General features: G+C 41.0%; 1 protein-coding gene across 1 annotated transcript in view; it reads right to left on the bottom strand.

Moving 5' to 3' along the window:
* LOC131065045 (tRNA dimethylallyltransferase 2) overlaps positions 1-22267 on the bottom strand; it is a 99465-nt gene that overhangs the window by 33402 nt on the left and 43796 nt on the right. The window contains exon 7 of the mRNA XM_057999416.2: positions 1190-1264. Coding sequence (XP_057855399.1) covers positions 1190-1264 — 75 coding nt within the window. The remainder of the gene's footprint in view (positions 1-1189; positions 1265-22267) is intronic.

Raw genomic sequence — 22267 nt, 5'->3', positions numbered from 1 at the left:
TTGACATCTTCACCAGCAATTTAAGCAAATTGGTATTTTGGGCAATTGATACCTTCTCTCATACTAAACTCACATAATTGTAGTTCAGTGTGCCCCCAATTGCACCATGCTTTCATGCAAGGTCCTTTTTGCCTTACATTGCACACTATAAAGAATCTGGAGTTTAGACATTTAAAAAAGAAAAAGGAAAGCAAGAAGCACAGTTTCGAAAAAGAAAAACAAAAAATAAAAAAGCCAAAGAAAATACCTGTCAAATCACAATCCAATTGTCAATGGATCCTTCCGATCTCTTGACATTCCTTTCATGTCACTGAGATCAAAATTGCTGACAGTTAAAATGACAAAAACTAAAGAAAAGGGTTTTAGCCTGTTTCTATAGCAATAGGATTTTTGTCAGGCTTATGGGTCCAAGAAAGATCCAGCAAGAAACTTGCAAGTTTCTACAGCCAATTAGAATCATGAATACTTGCCCTGCAGAACTTGCAAGTACACGCCAGGTTTTAAATCACTGTCTTGGAAAGATATTTAATTACTTCATATGACTTCCATTCTCATAATTCTAGAACATTGAATAACTCATAATCACCCACAAAGTTACAACTAAAACTTGTCCTTTAATCATTTTCAATATCAATACATCTGATTTTTATAAAATTATTCGAACAATATGTACTTCTGAATTTCAGATTTCTGCTTTAATATTGGCTTTTCTCTTCAATTGATTTTAGGACTTCTTTGACGCATTATGCTTCAAAACATGAAGAAAGATGTTTTTGCTAGTCTGAGATTTTGACAACAGAATATCAAATTAGGTTTTAGTTTCTATCATATTGTTTTAATCAACAGAACTTATTAATGTAGCAGAAAAACAATAAAAGAGAAGCCAAAAAGTTCTGCTTGTACACAGCTTCCAAGTACATAATGCCAAACTTTGGCTTTGACACTCAACAACGGAATATGAGCAGATTAGCAACATGCATAAAACGTGGTAAAATCTCAGTTAACACTCTCACTGTACACTGGCTGAAAAGATGGCTTTCAATGGGGTCAATGACATTGTGACTAACTTCTTGATTTAAATCACAAGGTCCATGTTTCTGTATTTTATTGAAGAATTGCAGTACAAATCGTTTTTTAGTTTATAACACTTTTATCGGATATCCCTCCAAGAGTCACTAAAAACACATACCTCAGATTTCTCTCCCTGGAAAATTTTACTCGGAGGAGTCCCTTTTTCTTCATAGATGTCAAGGTACCGATTTATCTGCAGGTGGACCAAAAATAATGTAAAACTTGCTTCTAAAATATATACAACATACATGCATTAAAATCCAATGCAACCTCCATGAAATTTCTTCAAACCATGCATGAGGAGACTGGTGAGGGAGGAGGTGGTGGTTGGGAGTAAGGGAAGAGAAGGAAGGGAAGAAGGAACCGGAATACCATGATCTTGGTGCTAGAAGACATTTAAACCATGAACAAAAGATCTTAACACATTCCAAAGATGAAAGAAACGTAGGCATGAAAGCGTTCGTGGGCAATGATATTATGGATCCAGATGGAGTAGATACACTGATCATAGACATGCTATCAAGTAGGATCAGAGATCTTCAAAATCAAATTGTAAGGTGGAGTTTGACAAGCACTTGAGGATGGAAGGAGAAGGTTTATGCAGATTGATAGGAAGTATTGTGAGTTGTGACACATGATGCACTACTTGACAAATTAATTCAACCATGTCACAAGAAATTTGAATGTTGTTAACACATAATGCCACCTGCACCAAACTGCATTACCTATGTTACAAAATATGATGCACGGACTACCAAGCCTTAAATTTTAGGATGCTGGTGTGTGTGAGGGCACACTTTGAGTAAAGAATCAAAGCTTTTTCCCCCTCAAGCCAATAGAAATCCAGAAAAATCTCCATTTCAAATACATTTAATGTGTGTAGCTATGTCGGCTGTGAGAAATTAAGGAAGGTGAGATTTACTTGCTATCTCCCCTAATATAACTCTCAAAGAAAGAAAAAAAGAAAGAAATTACGAAAATATATTAAAGTCCACAAATGACCAAAAAAAGATCAAAGGACCTGGAATGTACAGTAGTTATAATAACAAAGGATTATGGAAAAAAGGACCCTAGACACAGTGAAAACCAAAAAGTGAGAATAGCCAAAAAAATATATATACAAACAGGGTTAATGTATAAAGTGTAACCCTCAAACTATTACACTTACAAATAGTCAAGTGGGCATAAGGCCCCTCAAATCAATAGAAACAGATGACTACTTGGGCAGGGAACCAAAATCCTCAAGTCTTAGTGTTCAGACACATGCTAAAGCAGCCAATAATACTATAATTAATCACTTTGGGAGTACCAATGCAGAGACAGAGAATGCCCATCAAATAAGAGCTTCCTGTTCTGCTCAACTTAGCCTCAACAAATGGATTTATGAAGATGTCTGCAATCTTATCATCAGCCTGCAAAAATTAAAGATGCAGTATCCCATCTCAAATGCAACATACAATATAATGTTTATGAACATCTACATGTTTACTCCTAGCAAGCTCTTCTAGATTGTTAGAAAACAAAATAGCATCCTGACCGTCACTCTAAGTATGGCTGATGTCTCACGTTGAAGACCAAACTGTTGTGATAACCCCGAAAACAAAACACCTCTTATGCCACATTTGACCACTCCTCTATGCTTTGCCATAGAAGTGGATATTGCAATCAATTTCTACTTCAGGCAATAAAATGTGATAGAACTTCATCCGGCAGAAAACATAGCTAGAAGTTAATAGTTGGATACCCACAACACTTGCCAATTAGGGTACATGACCCCCCAAACATAAAAAATCCTCAATTAACCTCAGTATTTGCTAAGCCATTTTCTAATGGCCTTGCTTTGGCTTTTGCATATACCTATAGACCATGTGCACCAAAAGGAACTTATCAATCTTCACCTACCATGCTTGAGAGCCTACTTCAACCAATAAAGTGATATATCAAGTCTCCCATCCATCTAGTGCGCCTCACATTCAAAGTGATATATCAAGTCTCCCATCCATCTAGTGCACCTCACATTCAAAGTGATATATCAAGTCTCACATCCATCTAGTGCAGCTCACATTCAAATCTAGCTACTTGGAGAAAGAACATTATGAATCAATTCTATTTTGGAAAGTAGATCATGAGTCTCTCACTGATCAATATCCTTCTTTTCAAAGCATCCCTATGGCACTAATCTTTCCTTATAGCACTTAAAAAGCCATCCAAAGTGAAATTGGTTTCGCAATTTTACTTGCATTTGACAATGTTCTACATCTTCCCCTTCAAAAAGGGTACAAAACTCCCAAATCTTACTGTTCACAAGTAGTTGAAATCCCACCATATCAGCATCCCAAACAGCTCAAACTTTGGCCTCCTAAAAGTGCTCATCACCCTAATCAAAATTAGCTCATTTATTACTATGTCCTCTATATAGTACACTAAATTCTCTATCATCCCCAGCCTCTCAAGGATTTTAGTTTCCCACTTGGGACAGCCAGCCTCTCCAAAACCATCATCGTCATGTGCAAGGTCATCCTCAACCAAAATCTCAAAATTTATACACACCACAACAAGAAGGAATACCACATCATCAAATACATCATGCACAAAAGGTAACTCCTCATCTCTAGAAGCAGCCTCATCTAGCATAATCATAGTTAATGGGCCTCAATATCTAATATATGAGCCTCATCATCGGACACATCAAAAATCTGCAAAATATTCAAGGAGTCCTTAAAACAATTGCATTTTACTCCATCAACAATAACATACCTCCAAATGATTACCACCTACTTGGTTGGGAATCCTATAGTCCATACACCTTAGTCTCCTTGTAGTGGCTCTTATCACAAAAGCTCGCACCCTTGCTGAGCTATCAACTTAGCAACCTTGTGAAACAAGGAAACAACCCCGAAGTGTGGGACCTTGTGCAAGGGGGTTGAATCTCAGGAGAAGGCTGTCTTCCTTCTCAATCCAAGTGCAAGTATTGAAACAACTCAACACCTCAAATCTTACATCTAAACTACCCTAATAGCTTACAAAGGAAAAGGGAAGAGAGAAATGCTTAAAATGAAAGGAGGTGATGCACCAACATAAGAGATTGTTCTTCTCCCCACCCGAAATGGCACAAGGAATCAACTAAAATACCCAAGAGATGCACAAACTTCACTTGTATGAGTGACCCAAACGCGTGTATGGAGGTTAGAATTTGCTAAGAGTCAAGAGGGGAGAAGGATTCCCACAAGTCACACTCAGAAAAAACAAGTTAACACAGCATATATGTAGAGAAGAGCCACAAAACATACACTTATGATGAAGGTAAGGAAACATACACAACATGCATAAGTTGAAGGAAGGCAAGAATGTAATTTCAATTCATTCAAAGGCCAAAGGCCAAACTTACAGTTGCAGAAATGCAAAAATAATTACAAATCTTCAAGAGAAGAGAAAGAGCATAGGAAAGCTCAAGGCAGCAAGGAGAGAACCCTTTACAATGAGGCTTAGCAGCCTTTATATAGAAAAATGGTTACAAGGGTGATCATGACCCCTATATATCAGTCTGGGAGTGTAGGGAAGTGCATGCACTTGACTTTTGTACATGCAAGCAACCTAGCCATACCCACAAGAGGCAACCCTGAGAAGGGTGGATTGACTGACCTTTCAAAGTCAGAGTATGCAGACATGACATAAGTCACTGCAACAAGCATGGCCCTGTACCTCCCTTGGTGGAAATCCTACCAAAAACATTAAATTCACCCCTGTGGCTCCACAAAAGAAGGTGCATAAGTCACCAAAGTTGTCGGAGCATTTAAAGCTTTGAGTGTCGATCACGCTATCCGGAAGTGTTGCAAGTCGGATGTAGTTTGGAAGACTTTGGAGACCTGGGTCACCGAAGTTGGGGGAACTTCGGAGACCTAGGTCACCAAAGTTGGGAAGACTTAGGAACTTGGGAACCTGGGGGTTCCGGAGTTCCGGGGTAGAAGACTTAGGAACTTGGGAACCAGGGGGTTCCGAAGTTCCGGGGTTGAGGAATTAGGAACTTGGGAACCTGGGGGTTCTGGAGTTTCGGGGTAGAAGAACAAGGAATTTGGGAACCTGAGGGTTCCGGAGTTCCGGGGTTGAAGACTTAGGAACTTGGGAACCTGGGGGTTCCGGAGTTCCGAGGTTGAAGACTTAGGAACTTGAGAACCTGGGGGTTCCGGAGTTCTGGGGTTGAAGACTTAGGAACTTGGGAATCTGGGGGTTCCGGAGTTCCGAGGTTGAGGAATAAGGAACTTGGGAGCGTGGGGGTTCCGGAGTTTCGGGGTAATAGAACAAGAGACCAAGGAAGGGAACTTCGTAACCTTGAGGTTCCGGAGTTCCGGGAAAGAGAGACGAAGAGAAGGCTTGGGAACTTCGGAGACCTGGGTCGCCGTAGTTGGGGGAACTTCGGAGACCTAGGTCACCGAAGTTGGCAAGACTTAGCAACTTGGGAACCTCGGGGTCCCGGAGTTTCGGTACAAGAGAACAAGAGACCAAGGAAGGGAACTTCGGAACCTCGGGGTTACGGAGTTCTCGAGGTTATGGAGTTCCGGGAAAGAGAGAGGAAGAGAAGGCTTGGGAAAGGAACTTCCGACAAGACAACACTTCATACTTTATGATTCCATCGTCTTCTCTTGGATCAAACTGGGGCAGCGCTGGTCCATGGAACATATCTCTGATCGGTTCTCATTGATGGACCAAGGGTGTCATAAAATGACAACATTTTTGGCGACCTTTGCGGGATGCTTGCCTGCTAAGCATATAGATCAATAGCCTTTTTAATCCATTGGGCGCAGAGTCACAACTACAAGAAAAAAGAAAACTCTCTCCTCTGTAACCTGCAAAGGATCAAGATCAGCCATTCTGAAGGGGAACAGCCTGTGCTCTTGCGCTTCTTGGAAAACAAGAAACCTAACTAATATTTACATTGTTACAATAAGAGGCAACTGATGCTTTTGCCTCTGTCAAAGAGGAACCTTTTGAAGGAGTTGATCCCCTTCGTACCATTGTTACATTCGCCATCTAGCTGTAATGGTTGAAATCTCTTGTATGCATGCATTAGATCACACATACTACTCATGTGGTGAAAGAACACTTTGCTATTCACCTTGCCACCGTAGGGAAGTCATAGAAAATAGCCACTTGAGACATCCAGGGATGCATGAAGCATACACATAGTAGCAAGGGGGGAGTTTTTTAGGAGTCGGCTAGCATCAAAAGAACTACTCCTTGCAAAAGAGAAGGCATCTCTATTATACAAGGGGCCATCATATTTTTCACAATAGCCGACCTCTTGGCATGAGTCGAAACCAAAGGAAAAGGCCTCGAAGTCACATGGTGATGAAAAGTAGACCATATCTCTGTCTTGGCCTGCACAAGGGGGCTCTTTAGACACATAAAATTGGAAACTTTGAAGCTCGGGTATACTATCAAGTTGAGCAACCAAAAGACTGTCAACATGACCAACATGTTGTTGCTCAACGTCATCAAACTTGGCATGTTGGTCCCAAGTGAAACATTCAAGCTCAGGCACATCATTCCTAATGCCAGAAGAAACATCTTCACCTTGAATGAAGACCTCATATTCAATATCATCACTTTCAGGGATAGGGGAGAACCAACATACATCATAATCACGTGTTGATATCCAACTCATCAGCACAAATCTCAGGTTTATGAGACACCTTAAAAGAAGAACTAAAATCTTTAGATTGTCTCTTTGTTTTTGTTTCCTCCTCCTGGCAACAAAATGCAACAACCTCAGGTTCATGGCACGATCCATCCGCCATGAAATCTATAGTAAAAACATTACCCCTTGTGCCCTCCTCAAGACTAGCCTGTTGCTTCAGAGCTACCATCGGGGGAGGTGTAGACATATCTTTCTCCTCATGATCAATAAAGAAAGGAAGATTGTCAAATGAGAGGACAGTGTCCTCTTCTTTACCTTCACACTCCTCATGTTCAATGATTTGTTGTTGCAACTGATTGTTCTCAATATCCTCCTGCAGCATTGCCAATTCCTCTTCCTTTAGAGCATATGAAGACTCACCAATGGCTGATTGAACCCCTTCGTCATGATGAGGATGGGAACCATCCGTCCTCCATACAACAGGCCCGCCCTTAAAAAGGGAGATAGCATATTAGGAAAGGACCTAGGTGGTGGGGTGTTTTGCAAAAGGCACTGAGGAGAAGGCTCATGTATAACAACACCTAGAGCTCCCTTGAAACTTGGAATTTTAAAACTAGGGGTGTTAGTTGAAGGCTTGCGAGGTCTCCCCTGCCTGAAGCTTGGGATTTCAAACTTAGGAACCCTAGGGGCAAAAACCTCCTCCTGTATAAGCCGCATCTCTATGGTTGCTAGTTGCTCAATTTCTTTCTTCCTAGCAGAGGCAAGCTGCCTTGCAAGGAACTCCCTATGTTGTCTTTGGGATCCCATCTGTTGTTGTTGAAGTTGAGCCTGATAAGCAAGTTGATCATGTTGTAAATCCCACTCCTGTTGTCTCTTCAACTCCTCTAGCTGCTTGGTGAAATCAAGCAACACACTTTTGATTTCTGCAATTTGCCTTTTTTCGTCATCTTGGGGCTGGTTGGGCTGCCAAGAAGGTTGAGCAGGGGTGGGTGGGTGGCAAGCATTAGGAAAGTACCCACCTGCTGTTGAAGTGAAGTTGTTTGGGTTGAAACTAGGAGTAGTCCTAGTTCGGTCTTGTTGGTAAGGAAGGGAAAAATGGTTGACATTCTCATAGAATGGGGGTGAATAGAAGTTACACCCATGATATGAACTCATATTAAAGCATTTGAAAGAGATGCGGCTTGTTTAACAAAATGCTTAAAGAGAGTAGACGGACCCTCTCAACCAGAGACTGATAACATACCACAGATCCACCAAATGATTGCAGAGTCGCCAAGTGCTTGAAAGATGTTGCCTCCAAAGGCTTGATGAACTGTAGAACACACCGAATCTTCAGTTGGCTTGGGCTTGGGACTGCATGACTTCGGAACCTCGGGGTTCCGGAGTTGAGGACTCAGGCACTTAGGAACCTGGGGGTTCCGGGGTTCTGGAGTTCCAAAGTTGGTGACTTGGGAACTTGGGGGTTCCGAGGTCCCAGAGTTAGGAACTTTGTATGAACAAGAACTGGACCTGTTGAGCAGAGTCGCCAAGTGCTTGAGAGATGACTCCCTCTAAAGGCTGAAACACTAACAATTAACACTGAATCCTTAGCATGTATGTCGAACAAAGTCCCACCGAGCATGTAAAAAACTGTTATCACAAAAGCTCACACCCTTGTTGAGCTATCAACTCAGCAACCTTGTGAAACATGCAAACAACCCCGTAGTGTGGGACCTTGCGCAAGGGGGTTGAATCTCCGGAGAAGGCCGGCTTCCTTCTCAATCCAAGTGCAGGTATTGAACCATCTCAAAACCTCAAATATTACTTCTAAACTACCCTAACAGCTTACAGAGGAAAACGGAAGAGAGAAATGCTTAAAATGAAAGGAGGTAATGCACCAAGATAAGAGATTGTTCCTCTCCCCACCCAAAATGGCACAAGGAATCAACTCAAAATACCCAAGAGATGCACAAACTTCAGTTGTATGAGTGACCCAAACGCATGTATGGAGGTTAGAATTTGCTAAGAGTCAAGAGGGGAGAAGCATTCCCACAAGTCACTCTCAGAAAAAACAAGTTAACAAGGCATATATGTAGAGAAGAGCCACAAAACATACACATATGATGAAGTACACAACATGCATAAGTTGAAGGAAGGTAAGAATGTAATTTCAATTCATTCAAAGGCCAAAGGCCAAACTTACAGTTGCAGAAATGCAAAAATAATTACAAATCTTCAAGAGAAGAGAAAGAGCATAGGAAAGCTCAAGGCAGCAGGGAGAGAACCCTTTACAATGAGGCTTAACAGCCTTTAAATAGAAAAATGGTTACAAGGGTGATCATGACCCCTGTATGTCAGTCTAGGAGTGCAGGGAAGTGCATGCACTTGACTTCTGTACATGCAAGCAACCTAGCCATACCCACAAAAGGCAACCCTGAGAAGGGGGTTCTGGAGTTCCGGGGTAATATAACAAGAGACCAGGAAGGGAACTTCGTAACCGTGGGGTTCCAGAGTTCTGGGAAAGAGAGAGGAAGAGAAGGCTTGGGAACTTCAAAGACCAGGGTCACCGAAGTTTGGGGAACTTCGGAGACCTGGGTCATCGTAGTTGGGGGAACTTCGGAGACCTGGCTCACCGAAATTGGCAAGACTTGGCAACTTGGGAACCTCGAGGTTCCGAAGATCCGGTGCAAGAGAACAAGAGACCAAGGAAGGGAACTTCGGAACCTCGAGGTTACGGAGTTCTAGGAAAGAGAGAGGAAGAGAAGGCTTGGGAAAGGAACTTCCGACAAGACAACACTTCATACTTTATGATTCCATCGTCTTCTCTTGGATCAAACTGGGGCAGCGCTGGTCCATGGAACATATCTTTGATCGGTTCTCACTGATGGACCAAGGGTGTCATAAAATGACAATAGTGGCCTAGCATCATAAACTTATGACCTAAGATCTAGCTTCTTCAGTTTCACATCCTGAATATCAGTCCATGCAACACTACTGAAAACTTCACATCTCATGTCAAACCCCTCTAAATTTATTGAAAATATTATTATTACAAGAAATAGCCTCAAACCAAAGTCTAATGCCTACCTTTGGTTTCCAGTACACACCTTGCCATCTCTACCAAAATTCACCTCCCTCGAGGCCACACCACTCTACAGGAGAGTATATAATGCAATTCACTATCGTACCGTTGGAATCCAAGAACACTGAGAGGGGGGGGAGTGAATTAGTGTTCTGCTAGTAAGATAAGTTTTAACCTTATTAACAAAGTGTCTCAGTAACCCGTAACCATAAAAGAATATAACAGCAAGTATAAATAATGCCACCACAAGAACATAACATAGAGATTTATACGTGGAAAACCTCAAGGAGGAAAAACCACGATGGGATTGGTGACCCACAATATCTATCCATTGGCCAAATGAATAAATATTACAATAGGGGCCTGCACATGCAGGAAGGCCAACAACCTAGAGCACACTACTCATCACAAAAGGAGCCTCACTGACTACAAACACCAAATACTAGTTTACAAACAAAATTCTGAACTCAGAGAATGCATCTACTATGTTGGATGAGTTCAAGTTCAAGCACTGACTGTATCGGTTTCCACTGTGTCCTCCTTTATGGGTAACTTGCTCTGCATCCCAAACCTTAAAACCAATAACCAAGACCGACTACAAAATATTATATTCGCATACAGTCGATCAATATTCTTCGCACTATATCTCGCATAATATGTATATCTCTCAATATCATCATATCCAAAATATCTTAACCGAACTGACTTAAATACCCTTGCCAAACATAAACATAAATGCCTTATGTCGGCTTACAATGATATTACAATTTATTTACATGTCGGCCTAGACAAAAATAAATACATTAAACTTCGTGACCGATGTCGCTGATTGCTACCGTGTAGACCTGCCGAGTCAATTTCCAATGTCAATCTCATGTACCAGTTCGTAGTTTGCCGGTTTCCCTGAATGTCGGTTGTCGAATCAAGAAAATCGGTGAGTACCGATTAAGTGTCCAACCCAAAATGATATGTGTTGCCATCAGTGACAACACAGCTAAACTGGATGAGTGTCAATTGCCAACAATCTCCCCCTTTGGATTGCTGAAGTGTTGTCCCGGTTCCTCAAAAAAACTGATGACCAAAACTGACCCTGCTCCCCCTGAGCAATACATTACTTCTTATGTCCCTTGACATTTTTCACAACAACCACTCCCCCTTTGACATCAATGACAAAGGCGGGGCAAAAGAATGAAAGAATTAAATCAAAATGTGTTTACCGGATCTACATGTACTTGAATATATCTGGGTAAGCACCCTTCAAAAATCCTAAGTATCCCAACCAGTTTTCAAAGTTCCCAAAATAGTTACAAACCCATTAAGAAAGTATGCATGTAATTCTTTTGTTAGATCCGTCGATGTAGGTTTATTCATCAATTCTAGACTTTCCCACTTATGAAGTAATAAAGTGTTCAATCGGGGGCTTACCAATCCTCTCAATTCCCTAGCTTGCCGGATTAATCTATCCACATCATTCTCCAAAGCTGATATCTCAAATTCTGTAACCAAAATTTGACCATCAATGGCACTGGTCAATGACTGAGTACCATCAAAATTGTTAGCCAGATGTTCCAACCGGGCCTTTGCCGCTTTTGTTTTCACCTCCAAGTCAGCTATAAGTTTGTCGGTGTTAGTACAAGACCTATATATACAACTGCACTGATTAAGAGCCTCATCAATCTTTGTAAGTTGCCCTGTCATCTTGACCTTGTCTGATATGATCATATTGTCACAGGTGACCTTCCTAGCCGCATTGTATCTCTCTATCAATTGTTGGTTTGATATCTATTGAAGAGTTTGAAACTCTTTTGCAATATGTTCAGTCAAACTCTTAAGCTTACTAGAGGGGCTAGGTACCGGACTAGAGTATCCAGGAACCAGTTGCTGCAAAATCAGAATGGCCTACTCAATGACCTGCTTGTCTTCTGATCCTTCTTTTCTCAACTTCTGAGCTGCAACAAACATTAATTCAAAACTGCTCAGTTACTCAATGTTCTTCTGCCCAAAATCAACTTGACCGAATGAGCCAAGTGCCAACAATGAATGACTGGACTCTCCAACCTGCTGACTAGCATCGGTGGCTTCGACACTTGGTGCAGTAACCATCTCAACCTTAGCCTCTTCAGTATGTACATTTGTTGTCGGAGGTTCAACATCCTCAACTTGTTTATTATCTGTATCCACATCAATATTCTCTACATCTGGAATGTTTTGTTCCGGTGTATCCTGCTTATCATGCACAGCTTCAAAGTTATCTATCGGTTTCTCTACATTATGTACAGGTGATACTGTCGGAGGAATATCCTATGTTAGTTACTGTCACAAAACCGGTGAATCCATACCCAATATACCTTTTCCCTTACCATCAACATATATGCCTTCAATACTAGACGTAGGCCAAAATACCGATGCAGTAAAGAAATCTGGTTTGTCTACAAAGAATTTTACCCATGCCTCGTGGGTCTCCTTAACTATTTCATTTACTCTACCTACCATGAGACTCACATGTCGGTGTCTGCTTCGAAAAATTGTTCTATTAGCATATTCAAGACACTATTGCAACTCATAATCAGTTATAACACCACAAATTGTTAATAACTCCTACAACTTTATATTTTTATCCTCTTCAACTGCAGATAATCTCCTAGCATCTAGCTTATTGCTTCCTCAATCTCCATTTGATCCTTATCATCCATATGTTCATAATAATGTTGGATATTACTCAAAATTCCATCTTTAGTTATCTGATCTATCAATTCAGCAACTGAGAGAGGAGGAGTGACCTCAATACTCTTACCGGATTTGAGAGCTATATCTAATTCTGATTTCTTCTTCTTGTTGGGAATAGAAGTAGATTCTTTAACCGGTTTCCTCTTCTCTGTTGGTTTCCTCTCCTTCAAAATTTTCTTAGGGGCTGCCGGAGAAGTGACCTTCACTTTCTGTACCTTTCCTTCCACGGGCATCTTCCTCTATAACCTGATGTATGTCTGGGGAATCTTTGGAGGCACAACATCAATATCAGAACCGGATTCAACAGGGGCAATATAAGTTTCCGGTTTCTTCCTCTTCAGTATACCCTTGCCAGTTGTTGCTACCGGTGGAGTTTGAACTGATACCGGAGATTACCCTTCTGCCAATCCAATGATCTGCTTGATTTCAGAGGACATCTTCTCCACAGCTTCCCCAACCCTCTTGATTTTTCCTTCCCTCTTCTTCTAACTGAAACCTATTTGAACTTCGGATTCCTTTTACTTTGTTGTCCCAAACGTTTTCTCAGTTTCATCAATCGGGGCATCAATAAGAGTCTTGGCATATAAGTCCAAGATCTCAGCATCAACCTCATAACCCATCTCAGTGATCCAGATCTTTCGTGGTTGTACTACTTCCATCAATGTTTCATCCTTCTTAACCATAAAGCAGATTTTTGTAGAGTACTTATCAACAATATGTTTAGGCACTCTCTCTTTTCGTCATAGCCTTCTGAAATGATTTGAATTAACCCCATAGAATGGAGTCTCTCTCCTTGTCTTGTCTTAAACCTCTTATAGCATTCTTTATTTGCTTTCCTACAGGCATATCAAATGCCCATTGAGTTTTATTGGGATCCTGGTAACTCATTCAAAAAGAAAAGCATCAAGCAAACAACAAGATTGCCATACTGGAAAACACCTTTCTTTTTACCCTTAATCTTCCCTAGGTTTAAAATTAGTTCTTCACACATCCATTGACAGAGATCATACCTATCATTTCCTTTGACCATCTGATGAGCACAATAAATGCATGAACTGGAAACAGAGTTCAATCGGTTTGATTAGGTTACCTTGTAACCGATGATCATGCTCACAAATTGAACAGCTTTGTCTTTGATAGTGCTTATCCTCATTGACCGTTTGTCAAAGTGGCACCAGTTAACTTCGCAACCTCATTGTTAGGTATTTTCTTCCTTCCGAGAATCTAACCAGTTTAGGGCAAACCGGTGATTGCACGAATAGCCTCCTTGGTGATTTTGTAAGGTCGGTCCAACAATATGAATTACCCGTGGACACGGCTCAATACATACTGGATCATTTCATCTTCAAATTCAGGTATCTCCAAAATGTCTGTGAAACCCTGATCCTTCATAATTTGAAATTCCGGTTTCATCAATCCCCTCCTATCTAGCAGATTTGTCATGTACATTGTTTTGATCTCAGCTGAACCTAAATCCTCCAAAGTGCAGTGGATATATGCACGAACATCTTCAACATACAGAACTCCGCCTGGAACCCTAGAAAATGCGTCGACTGAATAATCAACCTTCGCAATTTGAGGGCATTGCGTGAAAATCAAACGTGGACGATCCTTGATGTCAACAACAAGGGTAGCCACACCTACTGGAGCGGGAGTAGATACAGAAGCCATTTCAAACAAAAGATAGTCTGGAAACTGATAAAATACCTCACAACCTTCGCCAGTGAAAGTTCTTGAAAATCCGCATCAAATGCACTGGAATTTGCTTGCAAATGCTTTTGATTGCCTTGGATCGCCTTAAACTCGCTCTACTTCACACTGAATGTTGTGTGATCATAAATGAACCAACATTTCTCTTTTATTCTACCAAACCCTAATTTCTCATTGACGTAAATGCACGTCGGTCTATCATACCGGATTCAAAATTCATGACCTTAGTGTCGAGAAACCTTCAGATTGACTTCTCCAAGATCTGAAACAAGCTTTCAGACCGCTACCAGGGGTAATGCAAGATTTATCATTAATTTGCCTCCCCCTAAGGCTAATGCCTTGGTTACCGGATGAGTTTTCTGTCGGTGCAGGAACATTCTGCTCTGCCAGCTGAGTAACCAGGTTGATTGTCTCTGTCGGTTGATCTTCAGATTTCCTAACCCACTTCCTCTCATGCTCCTTCCAGATATCATCAACTTTCTGTTTTCTTTTTTCATCATTTCCTACCGGATTGTTCTTGCTTCTGCAAAATTTAGCAATATGTCCTATTTTGTTGCATGCATAGCAAGTGACATTATTTTTCTGAATTGCCTTACTGTATCCTTGATCATTCCTTGACCTGCATTGATTAGTCATATGTCCAAACTTTCCACATGCATGACATCTCACATTCGCTCTACAATCTTCCATCCTATGACCATACTTCTTACAATTTGAACACTGACTAAGAACTGCATTATTATCCTAATTTGCTCTAATTCTACAATGTCTTGCCATATGACCAAATTTATTGCAAACAAAACATCTACCATTGAATTTATGTGCATTGGGTTGCCTTACTGGTGATTTCTGGTTGACAGGTGGATTCTCCTTCTGGTCGGTTGTTTCAACTTCATTTGTAGTACCGGAGCTTTCTCCTTGCTCAAATGCAAGACCTCTAGTGTCTCCCTTGCGCCTTTGATCCTTCAGTAATTCATCGAGCTTTGCAGAACTGTCCTTGAACTTGTCTCTGTATTCATTTGGAGTATCCAGATCTCCTCTTCGGATTGTTATCAATCTTTCCAACTCCAGCTCATTATTCTGGGATTGCACCAGTTCAATTCTCAACATGTCATTCTCATGTGCCAGCCTAATGCATTCCTCAAATCTGTCTTTCAGGGATCTACCAAGATTTTCTCCATTCTTTTTCCGGTCTTCAATATCCTTGGACATCCTCATAGTTAGGGCTTGCATTTCATTCTTCATGGCAGTATTCTCCTGACTCAGATTCTGACATTGTTCTTTAAGGGCATAATTCTCTTCATCATCCTGTTTTGTAAAAGTTTCTTTCTTCTAGGTTTAGCAAATGACAGCCTCTCCTATACGATAAGAATGAATTCCTTTGCAAAGTTTAAGTCATCTTGCAATTTAAAAATTTTCATCCTTTCAACATCATAGTCTTCACAAGCTACTTCAAGTTGTTTCTCCAAACTCATCTCCATGGATTCCGGATTCAGTATCTTCCTTAAGCTGTTAGACTTACTCCAAGGCACCAAGCTCTGATACAAATTGTTGGAACCCAAAAACACTGAGAGGGGCGGGGGGGAGAATCAGTGTTCTGCCGGTAAGATAAGTTTTAACCTTATTAACAAATTGTTTTAGTAACCGGTAACCATAAAAAAATATAACAGTAAGTATAAATAATGCCACCACAAGAATATACACCATAACACAGAGATTTATACGTGGAAAACCTCGAGGAAAAACCACGGTGGGATTGGTGACCCACAATATCTATCCATTGGCCAAATGAATAAATATTGCAATAGGGGCCTGCACATGCAGGAAGGCCAACAACCTAGAGCACACTACTCATCACAAAAGGAGCCTCACTGACTACAAACACCAAATCCTGGTTTACAAACAAAATTCTGAACTCAGAGAATGCATCTGCTATGCTGGATGAGTTCTGGTTCAAGCACTGACTGTACTGGTTTCCACTGTGTCCTCCTTTACCGGTAACTTGCTCTGCATCCTGTTGTGACCATTTCACACATCGCCCCATTAGAATGGGGACCCCCTCTTTTTCGCTTTTGTTTTGCTTGTTCTTCTCTCTGCTTTTAGGGTTTTGAGTGAGTGAGTTGTCTGTCTGGACTAGGGCTAAACCTTAGGAGTTTCTTTTGGATGTTATTCAAGCTGAGTCCAGTCGAATTTTGGAACCGAAGAATTGAGACGATTGAAGTAAGGTAAGCCTTTCAGGGGAGTCAAATAGGTCTTAGGTCAGGTCTAATAAGGGTTTTTAGGGTAAAATCCAATCTTGACTAAGTGTTAGCATTTTTGAAGGTGAAATTGTGTGTTCTTGCCTAGGTGAGTTTTGATCAAATTTTTGAAGCAAGATGATGCCTGAAACAGACAAATCGCTCTTGACCCTCAGACAGAGCCCAGGGCGAAATTTATCCTGAGCAATTTCTTGTTTTTGATGGGCTTGCTAACTGGTTCTTGACCTTGAAAATGACCTAACTTTTCCTGTGAAGCAGTTTGAGACTTAAATTTGAAGCAGTTTGGCCTAAAAGGGTAAAATCACTCTTGACCCTCAGAGAGGGCCCAGGGCGAAAATGTTGTTTAAGTCATATTTGTCACTGACTTTTCTAAATTACTTTGTGCAGGGCCTCCTGGAAGGATGATTCAACGTGATTTGATGCTTTGGACGGTTTGGAGACGTGAAAGATGGTGAATTTTGGAAACTAAGGAAAAAATCGCTACGGACCCTCAGAGAGGGCCCACAGCGAGATTTTGATTTCCTTCATTTTGCAATGAAAAGAGACCAAGTTTTGATCATAAATGGAAAATAAATGACCTTCTCCACCCACCTGAGGAAGTTTTGGCTAGAAATGATGTAGGACCTTGTTGAAAACAGAAAAATCGCTACGGACCCTCAGAGAGGGCCCACAGCGAGAAATCTTATAAGGGTCATTGCAAGCTTTATTTGGTCGATTTGAGAGGTCAAGAGCATGATGAAGGATAGAATGAACATAATCAAGTATCCAGACTTGATCAAAAATGATGAATTCAAGGAGTTTTGCCCAAGAAAGGAAAAATCGCTACGGACCCTCAAAGAGGGCCCACAACGATTTTCTTTGTGTGCACATTTTTGGACAATTCTTGGACATGAATTTTTATTCATAACAAAGAACAAGATGATATCTTCCTTGGCAAAGTGATTTTTAGACAAAAAGTGAAGCATTTTGGTCCAGGTAGCAAAAATCGCGACGGACCCTCAGAGAGGGTCCACAGCGAGATTTTCAAATATGCATTATTCTTGCAGGATCAAAATGATTTCATGATTGGAGGGGATGGAGGAAGGCATGGTCTATCCGTTGAATATAATTTGGAGGATCAACACAAAGGGAAATCAACCCAAAATGAAAAAATCACTCCTGACCCTCACTGAAGGCCCACAGCGAGAAATCGCTCCGGACCCTCAGAGAGGGCCCACAGCGAGAAACCTAAAATGGGAAGTTTTCATCCAAGTTTGAGGAAAGCTAAGGTTAGGCATGGGTTAGAAACGATGTTTGAAAAGCCTTGAAGTGAAAAGAAATCGTTGAGAATCAATATTTTGAAGGCAATTACAAAAATCGCTACGGACCCTCAGAGAGGGCCCATAGCGATTTTCCAGTTTTCTCTCCTTGGTTTGAAGAATTGAGATAAAATCTTGCTTGGACAGGAGGAGAACGTGATGTGTTATGCCTTGGAGGTGATTTGAAGATTAAAAGATGAAGGAATTTGCCTAGAACCAAAAAATCTCTCCGGACCCTCACTGAGGGCCCACAGCGAGATTTTCAAAAAATGTATGTTTTCTTCAAAATGGTGCTAAGGCAAGGTTTGGACAAGGAGAAAAGACCTCCAAGAGCAGGATGAATATTGTTTTGCATTTAAAACTTGATGATTTTGGTCAAAAAATGAAAAATCGCTCCTGACCCTCAGTGAAGGCCCACAGCGAAAAATTGCTACGGACCCTCAGAGAGGGCCCATAGCGATATTGTTGAAAATCCTCGTTTTAACTTACAACAACAAAGCGAATTTGGTTGGAGTGGATTAAGGGAAGGCATTGCCAAATGATGAATGAAGTTTTAATGAAAAATGATGAAGAATCGAGCCTAAATTGCAAAAATCACTACGGACCCTCAAATAGGGCCCACGGCGAGAAACTTCAAAATCACGCCTTTTCTCCAAAATTGGATTGAGCTAAGTTTGCAATTCAGTGAAAGGACCTAGTTGAAATGTCTTGAAGAAATTTTGGAGGTAGAAAAGTGCTAAATTTGAGCAAGAAATGAAAAATCGCTCCTAGCCCTCAGAGAGGGTCCAGGGCGAAATCCTCAGGAAGTTTCATTAAGCCTTGTTTTAAAAATTAATATTCTCCAAATTGCATTAGATCGCCAAAATTGCTAATTTTGAGGCATTTGAAAAAATTAAAATTGGCATTAAATAAAAGATATTTTGGCATTTAATAAATTAATTTTAAGCCTTAAAAAAATCGAACTTCTATCTTGGAGGCATTTAAAATTAATTTTTATTAAATTAAAATTAAATATAAAGCGCTTAAGGCCTTATTTTCATTTATTTTGCCAAGTCGGCCCCCCTTTTTTGGGATTTTATTTATTTTTTAACCTCTTTTTGCCAAGTCGGCCTAGAGGGAGCAAAGGGGTGAGCGCTCTATATATTGGAGGTGTTTTTTCACAATTCAAATCATTCAATCATTGCTTCAAGTGCGAATTTGGAAGGCTAATTGAAGGTGCGAAATCTGGTTTGCTTGGAGCGAATTTATTTCAAGTGTTGGAGACTAGAAGGAAGTGGAGTTGATTCTTGTGAAGGCTAAAGGAGGCGCATTTTATCCAAGGGAGAGCTTTGATCTACATTTTGCTTAGCGAAATTCACCTATTTTTGCATCATTTCTTAGAGTTTAATACTCAAGAGGAGGTATGGCGAAATCATCTTGACATCATTGTTGAAGATTTGAATTTTGAACTTTTGTTTTGAAAATTCTAAGTTTGGCATAGTTAATTAGGAAATGATAACTCAAGATTTATCATGAAGTTTCCTAATTAAAATCTTAAATCTTCCTTTCTACTCTATATTTCTATGCTTCAAGATATATTACTAATTGTGAAATGTTGTGTAGGTGTCAAGATGGCGACTCCAAAGGCGGGAGCATCTACTAGTCACCCGGCTCTCATGAAGGAAGATCAGAAGAACGAAGAATTGGAGACCAGGATCGTGTCCAAATGGAGTAATATCGGAGATACCAACTTGGGAAACTTCAGTGTGAAGAAGTTTTGAGAGGTCCCCTACATTGGCAAGCCATCACCTATTGCGAAGAGGATAATTGAAAGTGGCATCATCAAGGCGGCCGGTTTCCCCCCAGCAGTCCAGTGTCATGAGCTGATGATCAAGTGTGCCCGCCATTATGACTCACAATCAAGATCGATCGTATCCAAGGAAGGAAACACTTTAGCTTACCTTTCAGAGGAGGCTATAAGCGAAGCTCTTCATCTTCCAGAGCATAATGATATGATTTACAAAAGCCTAGAAGGAGCCAGGTCAATGTATGAAGATGATCCCGACACTTGCCTAAATCTCATCAACAAGAATTGGTTGCTCAAAAGTCGTCCTCGCCTGAACAAGATTCCTAATACACCGCATAGGATTGATTTCCAGGAAGAGTACAGAGATTTGATAACTTTGCTCAATCGAGTTACCGGGGCTCCCCAAGCCTTCTACTTTGAGAAATGGATGTTCTACTTCATTCAAGTGATTGTCCAAGGGAAAGGAACGATTCATTGGGCCAGAATTATTAGCAATAGCCTGGATGTGCAGTTGAGAAGACTGAGGCCTACCAAGTCGTTCCACATGAGCTCATATGTCATGTATGCCTTGATCAGGAGTTTTGAGTATGCAGGGCTACCTCACAGAGGAGTGATCGAAAGAGGACCCGGAGAAGTGAGAGTTTGTGACTCTTATGTTCATTTGCATCATCCACCTGGAAGTGACTACAAGTTAGTCAATGATACCTTCACGATGAACATCACTAGGATATTGCAAGGCGGGATTCACAATCGACTATCTTTGGATGCACAAGAGCTTGTGAAGAGGTATGGTGCATGGTTCATCCAGTTTCAAAAGTTTACATATATCAGAGTTCAGGGGTGTCCTTCACCTCCCTACATGTTGCCTAGGTATCCGACGGACAGGATAATGCTACTTGAGGTAACCAGGCAGTTGGTAGCTTGTGCAAAGGTATCCAGACACAAGCATGGAAATGGAATTCCCGTACCTATCATATTGGGGAATTCAATTGAGGTATGTCCTAATACTCAAGCTTCAGAGGATGCAGAGAAGGAATTAGCCTTGTATTCATTCACCTTCTTTGCCCCACGGGAGAATTTTGATCCTTATGGTTATATGGAGGAGACAGTTGCTAGGAAGTATGGACATGAGTTTCAGGTGGAAGACTTTTAGATGAATCTCTCAAGTGATTTAGAAGTGAAAAGAAAGATGCATTCCAGATTACCCTTAGATTTCATCAGGAAATGCAAAGTTTACAGAGTAGCCGATCAAGCTCAAGACAATGGCAGACATCTCTAGTCATCCTATGACAAAGAAGATAACAGAGTGAAAATAGATTGGAGCGAGCCTGAGATTTTGGACTTGAGAGCTTTGATGGCTCCAGTTTTGTCATGTACTCGCAGATGGGTGGATGTACAACATCAGAAGTTAAGAGAGCAGAATGTACCAATGACTTTTACTTTAGAGGAAAGACCAGAAGAAGGAGGAGCAAGCGTAAGTGAAGACAATTCTCATCCTAGAGGCGCGAAGAGGAAAGAAAGACCTGAGAAAAGAGAATCCTCCAAGAAGAAGCAAGAGGCCAATCGAGATCACCCATTAGGCACATCTTCTCGACATGGAAAGAAGGCAAGTCAAGCTGAAGGTCAAGAGAAGATGGTACCTGAGATTGATGAATCTATGGACTCCATGGTACAGAATGATAAGCCAGAGAAGGGACAAACACCTCAACATTCATCAAGTCAACCTCTACAAATTGATGAGCTACAAGAGGATCAGGGAAATGATGATGAAGCGACATCTCCTCTCCGAGAAGATGAACCACTACCTAAAGAAATACTAGTGAGAGAGACAAGATCCACCATTCCAGATTGGTTGAAGGAGAGACTGACAAGGGTGATTGTGATTGAAGAAGAAGAGGATGTGATTGACTTAGAGAGCCTTATAGGAAATTCTCAAGAGGTAACGGAGAAGAAGAAGGCCACCAAGATGTCCAAGGTGATCAGAGATGAGACAGGATCCAGGAAATTGCAGATAGCTACACCAGTAGTGGACAAGTATGAAGGTGAAATTCTTGCAGATGAGTATGAAGTAGAAACATTTGAGCTTGGTCCACTCACTACTGAACAGGCAATGGATGAGGCAACCGATTCATTTGAAGCACTTAAGGGCAAACTTAAAGAAGAAATGGAAAAGAATAGGAAGCTTGAGAGAAAGGTCGGTGCTTGGAGAGGCTACTTTAGTCATCTCAATCAGCCCTAAGACATCAAGATCCAATTGTATCTCTTGTGCAAGCACTTCCCCTTGAATCAGTTGGCGAGGCAGAAAGAGTCAAGAGCTTGGTTCGGCTTATGAGCTCTTGGATTGACAAATCCCACACGATAGCTGTTGAATTTACAACAAGAATGATGAAGACAATCCACCGAGCTATCCAGGTCCTTGAGATCATCCACAATCTAATGATAACTGTAGCCGCTTTCGCTCACACTAGAGATGTTATCATTCCTGTTCTGCAAGTAATCAGGCAAACACCAAGGAAGATCCTAGCAAAAGAAAAGATAATGGATGGAGGAGCTCATAACCTACTTCAGTGGTCAACTCTACTCTAGATGAAAGAGGTTCTTTTCGAAGACATCAGCACCAAATGCAATCAAGTTGAAGGCGTCATCCATCCAATTCAGGATAAGGTGTTTGAAGTGTTGTGTACCATTCTTGGCAGGCGGATCGAAGTTGAGACGGATGTG

Source organism: Cryptomeria japonica, chromosome 11 (assembly GCF_030272615.1).
Source record: "Cryptomeria japonica chromosome 11, Sugi_1.0, whole genome shotgun sequence".
In the NCBI taxonomy this organism is placed as follows: Eukaryota; Viridiplantae; Streptophyta; class Pinopsida; order Cupressales; family Cupressaceae; genus Cryptomeria; species Cryptomeria japonica.
This window is presented reverse-complemented; position numbering and strand designations above follow the sequence as displayed.